This window comes from Mytilus edulis, chromosome 13 (assembly GCF_963676685.1).
Source record: "Mytilus edulis chromosome 13, xbMytEdul2.2, whole genome shotgun sequence".
Classification (NCBI taxonomy): Eukaryota; Metazoa; Mollusca; class Bivalvia; order Mytilida; family Mytilidae; genus Mytilus; species Mytilus edulis.
In genome coordinates this window covers 66,322,490-66,337,001 of record NC_092356.1, presented here as the reverse complement: position 1 = coordinate 66,337,001, position 14,512 = coordinate 66,322,490, and the positions used below count along the sequence as shown (strand labels likewise).

At 31.4% G+C, this 14,512-nt stretch overlaps 1 protein-coding gene across 1 annotated transcript in view; it reads right to left on the bottom strand.

Annotated features, from left to right (window-relative positions):
* LOC139500622 (uncharacterized) overlaps positions 1 to 10,663 on the bottom strand; it is a 41,181-nt gene extending 30,518 nt beyond the window's left edge. The window contains exons 1-4 of the mRNA XM_071289373.1: positions 9,596 to 10,663; positions 5,478 to 5,579; positions 1,984 to 2,145; positions 557 to 641 (exon numbers count right to left, since the gene is read on the bottom strand). Coding sequence (XP_071145474.1) covers positions 557 to 641; positions 1,984 to 2,145; positions 5,478 to 5,579; positions 9,596 to 10,398 — 1,152 coding nt within the window. The 5' untranslated portion in view covers positions 10,399 to 10,663. The remainder of the gene's footprint in view (positions 1 to 556; positions 642 to 1,983; positions 2,146 to 5,477; positions 5,580 to 9,595) is intronic.
* Between the last annotated feature and the right edge of the window lie 3,849 nt (positions 10,664 to 14,512).

The following is a 14,512-nucleotide window of genomic DNA, read 5'->3' as shown; positions in this document are numbered from 1 at the left end:
ACTTTTCAATAGATAGCTAAAAGTTAACATTCTAGCAATTTTGTAAAACTGCTATATTTTGGGGCCATAAAAGGGTTTAACTTGGCCTACTTCTTCGTCACATTGCAATACACAAACCCTGAAACTGAAGGCATACTGACTTGGGTTGAGAGTTGTCTCATTGGCACTCATACCACATATGGTGATCCCTATTGTAAACCATATTGTCATATAAGCGGGAATAATTAAACTTTCTATAAAATCAGGGTTAATCCACCATTTTTCTCTCTCTCGGAAATTGCCTGTTGTTCGAGGTCACGAATATGACAGCTGTTTGAAATCTAGTCAATGGTAGGTATTTATAGTCAAGCTTTTGATTTTGTCAGGTATAATGGATTTTTCCATTTTTGAATTTTCTTGAGGTAGGTCGTTTTGTAATTACTTTTTTTATGTTTGGAGAATGTTTGAGATATTCAGTATAACAGTGATAATTTTCATTTTAGGCACACATCAGTTATATTACAATTTCTTGTTTTTTTTTTATTAAGTTCTACCTAAAAGGAGAATACATACATACCATATCCCTTTTATTCCTTTCTGTGTCTAATTCCTTTTTTAGTTTTAGTATGATGTTTTGTTTCATACTGTTTTCTTCCTGTTCTCTGTCAATAATATACAATCGATTAATTAGTTCATGACGAAGAACATGTATCAGTGTTCATGTTATTAATGTAAATAAATGCAATTTTTGGTTTCATTGTAATGTCATATAGCTATCATTGGCGGTACAAGCTAATGTTGATTTTTAAGAAAATGTATTGATATAATAGTTTCAGTTAGTTTCATGTGCCCAAGTGAACGAATATCGAAGGTTCAATACAGAAATTGGACAAAAATGTCATTGATACATATTTCTGTGACAAATAAACATTAGCTTGTACTGCATTACATGTAACAGTATTCGTCCATGAAATAGTGAAATAACAATTCGCTTTTTGCAGCCAAAAAGGTTCAATTTTGTCAAATTACGATACGAAACATTGATAATTAGTTATTCACTTGCAAGTGAATGAGTCGACCTCTTTAAATCCGTATTCATGTGAACTTCAATTTAACCCCTAGCTAGAGATTGACAACGCATGCATTGTACGTGTACTGGTTTTTTAAGAAAAAGAATGTCAACAATGAAAGTGAAACTACGGTAAATCATTTGATTACTAATTCGATGCACATAAAATCATTCTTATACGGTTAAAAACAATGAGAAACATCTATTTTTAATCTATAAAATAAAATCAAACAGACCTATAAAAATCCAATTGCACGTGTTGGTTTAATATATTCATATCTTTATTTATGTTTACATCACTTATATGGTCATCTGAGGTCAAATCGATAGTTAATTAGATGGCGTCTGGACTAAAATACACATGAAACGAACCTATATATTATCTACCCCATGCTCTGTAAACTGTTTATTTTAGACTTTTGATAGTTTGGATAAATGTTTTACATTGTTATAAATCAAATATGAGAATTTGAGTCAAATCGGTGACCATGAATTTGACAGCTAGTGCCCCTTTAAAGTCTATACATTTAGTTACATGTGTACAGTTTCAATATAAAAAATGAAGATAAGGTATTTTCAATAAACTGGAATTCATTGTATCCTGAATGAATACATGTTCCTTCTCTTTCAGTCTGTAAATACAATGTACACAAATGTGTTAAAGTCATCACTAAACTTGTCACAAATCATAGTCGACGACAGGAAATACGCATGTTCTTTCATCCTGCCGATATGAAGTTATTATTTTGAACAGGTTCATCGGTATGCTTTACACGTAATTTTTATTGGAACTGTTTCATAGGCGCTTAAGGAACTTGTATAAACAAAGTCAATATATTTTAAAAAAGAAATGTTTTAATTTTTAAGTCACCCTTTCCATTTTGATTTTCGGAAATTTGTTACCAATTTGAAGTCAAACATCTTTTTGTACAAACCTGTCATTTTGTTCCATCACTTCGTCTAGTCGCTTTTTAATATTTTTCATAACTCTCTGTGATTCATATTTTTCTTTTGTCGCTGTTTTCAATTCTGCTTCTAGATACTGAATTTTATTTTCAAACTGCGTTGTAATCTTCTTAGCATTATCAACCGTCTCTCTATTGAAACGTTTCAAATTTTTAATTAATTCATGTGAAGCTGAAGCAATGCATAACGTTTTTTAACGCTTCAAAATTGTGGTCTAAGCATAGCTTCATGTGAAGCCCCGAAAATACACGAATATAAGGTACACATGTACAAAAAAGTAAAAACACAAAAATACTGAACTCCGAGGAAAATTTAAAAAGGAAAGTCCCAAATCAAATGGCAAAATCAAAAGTTCAAACACATCAAACGAATGGATAACAACTGTCATATTCCTGACTTGGTACAGGCATTTTCTTAGGTAGAAAATAGTGGATTGAACCTGGTTTTAAAGCTAGCTGAACCTCTCACTTGTACCATATAAAAAGGTCAAATATAGTTAATATCCCACATTAAAAAATCAAGAGATAAAAATATGATGATTAAGTCGGAGAATGATGAACAACATATAACAAACAGAAACAGAAAATCAAATACAATTTACCCCAAAAGCAATCATATTTCAGTTTGTACAACACCAATCTAACCACAACCTGAAGTTTCGAGTGCCCATGTAGGGTATGTAGTTCAGCTCTACAATGTATACATCTGACAAGAACACCATACAGTTTTCGACAATGAAAACACCAATAACGTATAGTCAGTTATAAAAAGCCCTGTCATAAAATATGAAGCTATTTAGTTTTCAGTTAAGAAAACTAACGTCCAAAATGTATAACAAAACAATTTGAGAAATGAATATCACAGACAGAAACCAGCAACAACCATGGATCTAATGGTTCCTGACTTGGAAAAGGCACATAAAGAATGATGGTAGTTTAAACATGTTCAAGTTTCCCCACACCAGGGAACGTGGTGTAACATTACAACATACATTTAAAAACTATATGCTTTTATTTTCTTTTAATCATTATAATTGTTTTTGAATGCAATTTTAGCAACAAAAAAAGAAAAATAAAGGGTGGTATACTTTATCGTCAGAAAACATTAAATATCATTTCCAAATATATGCTAAGAGAAAAAAAGTATCATGTGGATTGTAATTCATATCTCTGAAATATTGATCAATAGGTCACTTCATCATATTACTTTTTTTACCTTCTTATTTGTTTTTTTGCTTTGATTTAAGTTTACATTGTAATTCTATATAATTGCAAATACAAACGAATCAATGTATTTGTTCTTCATTTATAATAATAATCGTTCTAAACGATAGTTTTTACTTGGTAAATGACCATTTGTTCCAAAATTATATGACGTTTTGGGATTTGCACTCCTTTTTTAAAAGGAATGTTTATTATTCTCAGATTTCACACATTCACAAAATATCTAACATTTTTAACCAAAATATATTTGAATCATCACGCCAGATTTCAAATACTTTAACCATATTGAACCCCTTTAGTGAAGGTTATCGAAAAAGAGATCCGATGTGTTCCAAATTTGATAAAAATGTGTGCGTTGTAATCGTGACCTCGATAGAACATTTTACAAGTTTCCAATTGAAAAGGCTGATCGTAGACAAAACTGTTTTAGTAGCATGTAGTCATATATTTTGAGAAAATGATTTAAACAAATGTTGTATTGCTATCACTACAAACCATTAAAGTCTGAAATGGCCTATATCTGTACTCGACTGTACTGATTTTACTCGACCAGTCTGAATTGGTCTGACTTTTACTTGACATTACTTGACCCCAGTCTGAACCATACTTGACTGTACTGAATCGTACTTGACCCTTATCTTTGCCGTTGAAAATAGTCTGAACTATTACTCGACCAGTCTGAAACAGTCTTAACCCATTGTCGACTTGAACTCGACCTATTTTTTCAGTCTGAACCATACTTAACCAAAGGTCTGAACAGTACTCGACCAGTCTGAACCATACTAGACTAAAAAACTCTACTTTTTTAACTGTTAAAATAAATTTCTATTTAATGACATATATAACAACAGCCAACAAAATTTATAAAAAAAATTTAACCTTATATTAGAAATATATCTACATGTATGATTATATTTAGGATGAAAAAAAATATATTATATAAAACTTATATCAAAAAGGGATAATATTAAATAAATAAATAAAATTATTTTTCTGATTAGTGGTGAAATATAAAGAATAACCTCTGCTTGTGGCAAACTCATAAATAAGATCACACTTGGTCAGAGGTATTAAATTCTAAATAACATTGATTCAAAATTGCAACATCTTGTTTAAGTTAAATAACAAGGCCTTTCAAATATACATGTATGTACTAGATAAGTAATACACGAATTTAAGAAAATAGGGATTTCTTTTTACCTGTAAAACACACATGTATTGAGGTAATTAGAACATATTAAAGTGCTTTCTGTATGCCATGTTAATTTGACAAAAAAAAATTACTTAAATTAATTGAAATAAATTTTTACTGTTACTTTGGAATACATTTCTTTTTTTAAAAAGGCTATCAAGGATTGCTATGGAAATTCTATTATCATGATTACATTAAATTATTGGTTTAATAAAACAAAACAATTAAGCTCTCATTTTTTAAATTTTATTAAGTTGTTTTATATACTATTTTATATATATATTAATAAAAAAACATTCACTGCATTATTAATTCAACTCCAAAGTAACAGTAAAAATTTACTTAAATTAATTGAAATAAATTTTATTAATACTTCGGAAGTATTTTATGGTAACTGGACTATTTTCACCATTAACTTAAGCCTAGTAAAGATTTAGTAACATTTTTTATTTCAATTTGTTGTTCAAATTTCATTTTTATTTTAAAAAAATCCTAAAATGATAAAATTCAGTTGATAGATACAAAGAATAGGTCTAGGTTGGTTAAGACTTGGTCGAGTATGGTTCAGACTAGGTCGAGTATGGTTAAGACTTGGTCGAGTATGGTTCAGACTAGGTCGAGTATGGTTCAGACTAGGTCGAGTACGGTTCAGACTAGGTCGAGTACGGTTCAGACTAGGTCGAGTACGGTTCAGACTAGTATAAAATGGTTAAGTACTGGTCAAGTACACATTCAGACTGTTAAGTATGGTTCAGACTACAGTCGAGTATTATCAAGTAAATCTCAGACGAATTCAGACTGGTCGAGTAAAAATCAGTACAGTCGAGTACAGATATAGGCCATTTCAGACTTTTAATGGTTTGTAGTGTATTCAAAGGTGAATTAAAGAGTGCTTGATGGGTTGCGTTTTTCAGTAATCAGTATGATACGGTTATCTGCTGTTCTCATTGTTTTAATACGGACGGGAAATAACTTGCCAAAATGGTTCATTAGTGAATATTAATTCAAACTCTTAATTTATTCAAACACAAGTTACGATAAGACTTACTTTGATTGGTTATCTATTTGTTGTTGTTTTTCTTTCAGTTCGTCCTTCAGTGCATCCATGCCTTGTGTGAGTCTGAAAACTGTCTGTTCCTTCTCTTTCAGTCTGTAAATACACAAATGTGTTAAATTCATCACTAAACTTGTCCCAAATCATAGTCGACGACAGAAATAAGCATGTTCTTGCATCCTGCCGATATGAATTAATTATTTTGAACAAGTTCATCGGTATGCTTTACACGTAATTTTTATTGGAACTGTGTTATAGGCGCTAACGGAACTTTAAAGGAAATTATGGCTACTAAAGTGTTAAATTAAGTAATTGCATAATAGTTTTTATATATATAATTGTTTATACATTCATATCATAATCACAAACGGAAATAGAAGAATTATTTGTATTTCGTAATATCTAATGGTACGATATTTTAGTTCCAATTTTTCCTGTCTTGTGGCTTTAAAAAGAACGGCATCAGCTATAAACAACTGTAACAGTCATGGAAAACTTTTAACCTGATGTTTTCCATATTATTAGGTCTTTCCACTTTTCTGTGGAAAGATCTATTGTATTTCTTCTGATTATTATTTTATTTTTTTTAATTTTTTTTCCGCCGCATCTTGAAATTTTTGTTTCGCAATATGTCGCTTAGATATTTTTTATATAGTATCGTACAGTTGATGCGGTTTTAAATTTCACCCTGCTAAGACCAACAATTTTCTTTGTAAGAGTTATCTCCCTATTCACTGTTTATCAAGTGAGTGCATTTCCTTCGTTACAAAAAAAGATATCGATAAAATTCTTTTTCTACATTGTTCGTTACATCCTCAGAATTTTTTGGCTAATTTGGATCGAAGCGATTCGATGAAATTTTATAGGAGTTATCTACCTTTACGATATAAATTTATCGGTTTTTTTTTAACTCATAAACCTTTGACCGTATTACCCTAGAACTTTTTTATTTGAGGTCCCTATGTCCTAACTTAGAAAATAAGGTCAAGGTCAAAGGTCAAGGTCAAGTTTAAAATTTTGACTTATTCATGTTTTTGCATTTTCATCAACATTTTAAAAGATATGTATAAAAGAACAAATGCAAAATGATTGCTAGATGGTAATAAAGATATGTTACATTTGGTCTGATACCATCTAATGATATCTTACAGGAGTAAATGCCCCTGAAATATCTGATTATAAGGTTATTTGAAAACAGCTTCAACTAGGTTCATTAAAAAGCCATTTGACCTTCAACAAAAGGCTAGGTGACATATGACCTTGAAAAATGACAACCGGAAGTGACCTTGAGAAACCGGAAGTACATATTTTTGCTCTTTTTTCATGTAAAAGTACTCGGAATCCATATATTTTGTAATATAGATACATAAACTTATCCCTCAAGACTAAAAATAACTTTCGATAAACTGGAAGTGGCCAATTATCTTACGTTGTACACATAGAAGTATATAGAAACTATATATTTTTGGAATCAGAGTGAAAAAAGCTATCATTTGAGACCGGAAGTAGCACATTATCTCCGTTAGTTCACTTTAAAGCATACCAAAACTAGTAGTTATAGCATCAGCTTGAGAAACTAGCTTCTTTTCAAAATTTGTTTGATGTAGAAAGACCTTTAATTTGATTTTTTTTCGTTCTGTTACTTAGTTGTCATGATGTCTATTCACTAACACTGCGCATGCATAGTTAGCGCTTCAAGTCTACATAATCTGTAAAAAAAAATGTATGAGACTGCTATTCAAGATTTGAATAAGCATGTTTTTGGACGATTTCTACATTCAGAGAATATTAATAATTTTTCTACAAGTTAAGTCCAATTTAATTGTAGATACTACAGAAAATCGAATTGTATTTTAAGCGCTCTCAAGTTTACAATTGTGGCAGACAAATGAATAATGTAATGGAAATCAAAGATGTATGTCAGCAATGTCTTGTACATTTTCGAAAAGAAATACCGATGAACTATTTTAATAGAGTTATACCCCTTGTAAATATCAATATATATAGCAATTTGTGTTATGTACCATCTTCCATATGTTGTGAGATTGAAATATGTATTACAGATTTTTATCAGGCTATTTTAAGACAGAGCTGTAAAGAATGCCAACCACGTGATTTACAGAGTTATTCCACTTTGAAATAGAAATTAATACATCAAAACATATCATAGTAAGTGATATTATGTCAACATTTCTTGTGAGCTATTCTATTGGTTTTTTTTTAATAAAAGAAAAGATTGAGGTTTTTTATTTATTGCCCTTCGACAGATAAACTATAATTAACACGGGGAACAATGGAGTTCTGTTCTTTAATGATTTTTTTTTATTGTGTAAGACAAACCGTAACTGGTAAAATTGTTTTGCATTTCAAATATATATCTTTCTAGAATGCTGATTTTCGAGCGCTGAAATCGGTCCCCAATTAAAACACATCGGATTTGATTTACATGAAAAGTCTCTACAATTGATTATAACGTTTTCCTTATCTACGAAGACCTTGTCTAAGACATGACAGATCAGGCCTTGAACTCAAAAATCATGCTCGAAACATGAAATCCTGCAATTTGATTGGTTGATTTTGGAGTATGAGTACAAAAAACTGACTAGAAAGTTTTATGACTTCATGGCAAGATATAATATGCACCAACGAGTCCATTCTAAATACCATGCCAAATTTAATAAAATTCTCCCCAGGGCGCAGCTTGATACGACCGCAGAGGTCGAACCCTGAACAGTGGGGCAAGTATGGAAACAACATTCAAGCTTGATACAGCTCTGAATTTTGATTGTTGTTTGATATTTGACACATCATAGGTGTCTGACACAGAATGAAAGTGGTTTAAGACTTTTACCTATTATGGTTCAATATCCAAAATCTAAATAATGATGAAATCAAACAAAGTTAAACTTTGGACCCTTTTTTTTTACCTCAATGTGAACCAATTTGATAACGGGGCACAAAAATCAAAAATCTAAATACATGGTTAGTTTCTGCATATCATAGAACCTCATATTTTCATTTTTTTTTAGTTTTGAGTTTCAGTTTTACTGAAACCCCGATTTATACCAGCTTGAAAACTGGGCCCAAAATCATAAATCTAAATACATGAATACATGAATAGAATCAGCTTATCAAAAGACCACGACAATTATGTTTTTGTTAAAATCAAACCAAGTCTAATGTTGAATCTTTTGGACCTTAATTTTATAACAATTTGAAAACAGGACCAAAAGTTAAAAAAGTCAAATAAACGGTTAAATTCGGCATATCAAAGAACCCCAATAATTTAATTTTTGATGATATCAAACAAAGTTTAATTTTGGAGCCTTTCGGTTTCTATGTGGACTAATTCAACAATGTTTAAAAACAGGACCCTTAAATAAAAATCTAAACACTTGTTTAGATTCATCATATCAAATAAACCCAAGAATTCTGATTTCAATTTTTGTTAAAATCAAACTAAGTTTTATTTTGGACCCTTTGGACCTTAATGTAGACCAATTTAAAAATGGGACCAAAAATTAAAAATCTAAAAACACAGAAAGATTCGGCATATGAAAGAAACCCAATAATTCATATTTTGATGAAATCAAAAGTTTAGGTTTGGACCCTTTGTATCTCAATATGGGCCAATTAAAAAAAGGGGCCCAAAATCAAAATAAAATAATACACGGTTAGACTTAGCATATGAAAGAACCACAAGAATTGAAGAATAAAACCCCATTGAAATTGGTCAAGAAATAAGCAATTTATACTAAGTATTAAAAAAGTATTTTGTTGCCCCTTAATAGCCCCATGACCCCCAAAATCAATAATAACCTTCCTTATTTTGTATGGAACCTTTTGGTACAATTTCAGAAAGATGCATACAGACAAGTAATTTTCTGGAAACTAGAAAAAATGCTTATTTGGACCCTTTAGAGGCCCTTATCTCCTAAACTGTTGGGACCATAACCCCCGAAATCAATCCTAACCTTCCATTTGTTGTTTCAACCCTTGTGTTTAAATTTCATAGATATCCATTTACTTAAAGTAAAGTTACATGTTAAGTTATATTAGAATAGATTAGATATGATATGAAGTAAGTAAAAACAACCTCTATCTTTACTCACCTCATTTGGAATGTTTCATCAATTTCTTCAATGACGGATCTTGTAAAATTACTCTGATTGAAAAGTCCGAGTTTACGTGGGCAACCTAGTGGATCTTCAATCTCTTCATCTGTAATTTGGACATCTGTTTGGAGGGCTTTCCATTGTGTGAGAAAAATACAGTCATTCGTTTCTTGCAAAAGATTTTCAAACTTCAATAAACTATCCGCTGATTCATCATGGCGTCGTTTAAAGAACACCCTTTTGTTATGTAAATCTTGGTTTTCAATGTCTTTAAAGTCAGATGCAGTTGTCATGTGTATTTGTTTAAACCGATTAATGATCTCATGTAATTCACCAGAAGTTATTGTTACTTTTGAAACATAAGATTCGCAGTCGGACTTTATTTGGGCAGAATGTTCCGTATCAATGGTCTCAAGTTTCTTCTTGACTAATTCAACTTTCGTTTTAATCTTTTTCATATACTGGATCACAGTCTGTCGACATGTATCAGCAACGGTTTTAATCTTTTCAGTTTTATGTTCATTGTGATTACTTGTCATACATTCTGCGCATGTGAGACATTCACATTTACTGCAATAATAAAGAAATTGATTCTTATGAGTTTCACAAACAGGTTGGGGTCTGAAAACACGATTTCCTTCCTTTTGAATATTTGTTACTTTGTGATCCTGAAGAAAAGGAACTTTATCATGAACATCCTGTCTACATTTAACACACAAAATCCGATGACAATCTTCACAGAATAAATCTCCTACTTCTTTGTTGCAAAATCCACACTTTCTCGCTGGAATTTGAGCCATAACATCTACACGTATCTTACTGTTATATTACAATATGGCGGATCATCAATGTATGCCGTGTTATCTAATAATTTATAAATATAGCTGCGAAACAGAAACAAGAAATGAGTAAAACGTAAAAAATGTTATGATTTTTCAATAGATATATATGAACTTCTGAACTAAGAATAATGTCAAATATCGTCAAAATATTATTGTCGGTCGAAACAAAGGATCATACTAGATTCTTTTTGAAAGATAAATTCGGGTTTCCAAATGGTGATTTAATATCTAAAAATAGGCAGATATGTTATATTTACTCTCCAATAGGTTGTTTACTAAGTCGCGGAGCGAAGTTTGGAGACTTGTTGTTTTCGTCTGTTCACTTGTACGCATGTCATAGGGATAAAATGTATACTTCATACATATTGTAGCGATTTTAGTTTTGACAGTTTAATTCATAATTATGTAAAATGTATTTCTTTTTAATACATTCTGGTTAAATTAAATTTCAATAGGGCACCGCACGTTAGTTTATTTAATTGAACGGTGTCTAATTTATTTAAATTCACCGCCCGGTATCTTTAGAACCACCTGGTACCCCATCTTTGGAACTGTGGGGTACCGCCCGGTATCTTTAGAACCGCCCGGTATCCCATATTTGGAACCGTCTGGGTACCGCCTTATGACGTATATATATATAATTATGTATATAAGGGAATGCAAGAGAGATCAAGGAGGAATTGAGAGAGTTAGTTAAAAGAGATGAGAGGATAGTTAGAGAACGAGAGGACAGTGATAGTGTGTTGGTGAAATCAGGTTTATTGTTAAGCTGTTTTATTATGTTGAACTGATATAATACATTTAACAGATAAATTGTGATTAAATTGAGACTTTGTGTTGTGGTTTGTTTTCTTTGTTCAATTTGAACATAGGTTTTCCGTAATTTACGCTACCTCAAAATAGCGCATCGACAAACAGGAATCAATGATAAAAACGAACTTTTCACAAAAACGTTTTGATCAAATATGAATTGGAAAGGTGTCGATATGCCTTTATGTGCTCTGACATACCGTTGTAAAACTGCTAAAAAAGGCGAAATTTATTAATAAACTCGGATTCTTATCACTTAATATTGTGGATATTCGCATATCATATTTTGAAAATAGTTCGAAAATAATTTAAAGAGTTTAAATTCATTACTATTAACAACCTTCGAGTACGGACAAATTGTATTCTTTTATTGACAAATGTGTTACGTATGGAGGACGTGTTTTTCAACAAACTATCGGCGTACCATGAGGAAAGGATTGTGCCCATCTTTTAGCCGACTTGTTCCTTTATTCTTTTAAGGCTGACTTCATACAGCAACTTCTTAGAAAGAAAGAAAATTAAGTAGGCAATATATTTTAACGTTACTTTCCGCTATATAGATGATGTTCTCTCCCTAAATAACTCCAAAATTGGTGACTTAGTTGAACGCATTTATCCAATCGAACTATAGATAAAGAGCATACCAGAAACAGTTAATTTTGCCTAATATCTTGACTTACATCTAGAAATTAACATTTAAAAGAGTCGGTTGAAAACAAAACTTTACGACATAAGAGATGATTTCAGCTTCTCAATTGTGAACGTTCCACGTCTATGTAGCAACATTCCAGCACCGCCTGCATAAGGAGTATATGTCTCCCAATTGATTTGATATTCCCGGGCTTGAACTGCATGAGTTCCTTCCTACTCAAAACGTCTATTAAACAAAGAGTTCCAAATGGTGAAGTTGAATTCATTCCTTCGTAAATTTTACAAACGTCATCACGAGCTGGTTGACCGTTATGTATACGTAACATCCGTTTCACAGATGATATCGGATATATTCCTCATGTCGTAGCTGCAATCCCGTTCCCTTTTCACGAATATGACCTACATAATTTGACTATATACAGGGTTTGTAATAGCATGAGCAACAATATGGGTGCCAAATGTGGAGCAGGATCTGCTTATATTTCCAGAGCACCTGAGATCAACCTTAGTTTTTGGTGGGGTTGAGGATGCTTAGTCTTTATTTTTCGATAGTGTGTCTTGTGTAATATTGATTTTACGATGGTCTTTTATTTCATTTTTTAGCGTTGGTGTTATCAGATCATTTTTCATTTATGAGTTTGAATGTCCCTCTGGTATCTTTTCTTTTAGCATTCAAAGCAGCTAACAGACAAAAATGAAACATTGATTTACTTATCACATCTCAGCTTCAGATCGCGTTTTAACATTTGATTGCCTTAGCTTCCCCAGAACAACCATTTAATTTTGTATTATATCGGCTTCTGATAGGAGTTTCTACAATAATCTTAATCAATATGCCAATTTCCCTTACTGCAATTAAAGAAACCACCATTTACCTTTGTTATGTAAGCATTCAAAATATATATTTGTTTAGAGTGTAAATAACTCTTTATACTTCTATGGTCCTTTTATCAAGACAAAAATGTAAGACTTTTTGGATCAAAGCACTACACTTCCAAACAATCCAATCAACTACAAGATTTCTTATTTAAATAAGTATTGTTGTATATAATTAATGATGTTAAATGTTTTTTCTGTAATGAAAAAGGTCAAAATGGCAGACATACTAACGAGAATTGAAATGAATTGTGTTAAGCAGAATATGATCGCCTATGAACGTTACGTCAATAATGTTTTGGTCAGGTTGGAAGTAGATTGAAGTAATGATATTGGCTCCAATTATGGCCATAAAATATCAGAATTGTTCCTGTATTGTTTTTTATCAGTTTATAGCAATACTCAGTAAAGATCCGTCTGAATTAAGCTTAATTGATCAATTCAACTACACATATCGTTACATCTATGATGCTTAGATGGGATTTACTGACCCATATGTACCGTATTAGGTCACAAGCACAATATGTAACTAGAAGTACTAGTAGTAAACATCGTTATACAAGTACAAAATATATATAAAGCTGGACAATGAAAATATTCTTCTAAACTTAAGATACCAAAAACTTCACAAAATCCTCAGATAAGATGACATGTAAAAGGTTTGTTGGATTTTCTAATACATTTTCTAATACATATTCAAAGATGCAATTTTGATGTATTCAATTTTTTTGGTTTATCATTTAATGGAATGTGCAAAGGAGTAGTTTCGGTAAGGCCCTAAAATTGCCTCCAACTTTAGACTAAACTAAAACACACCCGTGATATCGCGGGTCCTTATTTTAATATTAGTATTGTCATCTGATAAAGTCATGCCGATTATAAGATACACAGTTTTCTCTGTTTTCAAATCTTTCTGTTTGAACCCGTCGAACTGGAACTTATCAATTATTGGTAATTACTGTAATATTAATTATTTGGAAAACAAAAGGTCCTGGAATGGAGTATTTTTTAATCAACAACATTGTCCTATATTAGTTATAAATAAAGTCGAATTCTTTGATTCGCTGTTTTACGTCATGCCCGCTAACAAATTGAAAACTGTACCTTATTTTTAGTCCAGATGTTTAGTATTCGTATTGTTATCTTAGAAAGTCTTACTGATTAAAATACTACAATCTAGTAGTGTCAATCCTGTAATTATGACCCGTGTATATAGCATATTAATTCTGAATACACCGTTTGGTGGTGCGCCTGTCAGATGCGGAAAGTACAGATAAGGTAATAGGTAACAGGTGAATATACTATTGGTATCGGTATCGGATTCGACCCGGAACTTCTTAATTATTGGCAATATTAATTACGTAGAAAACAAAGGCCCTGAGTGGTGTAATTTTTAATCTACACCTTTGTACTATATAAGTTATATATAAAGTTGAATTCTTTGATTCGTCGTTTTTACATGATGACGGCTGACAAATTGGACCTCGTTATTTTAGTATTATAGATGTCAAATTAGGAATTATTGCCCAATATCACAATGCATCATAGTCAATACATTGAATAGATAGGAAATATGCCTTATTGTTGAAAATTTATGTTCCTGCGTTTTATTCATGACGTCACAAATAGTACTCATTTTGATTTTCGACAAAAAATCAATGAAAATGGGTTAATTTACATTGGTTATTGGACAGGAAACATAGAGCGCATACGTCGACTAAAAAGATCTTTGAAA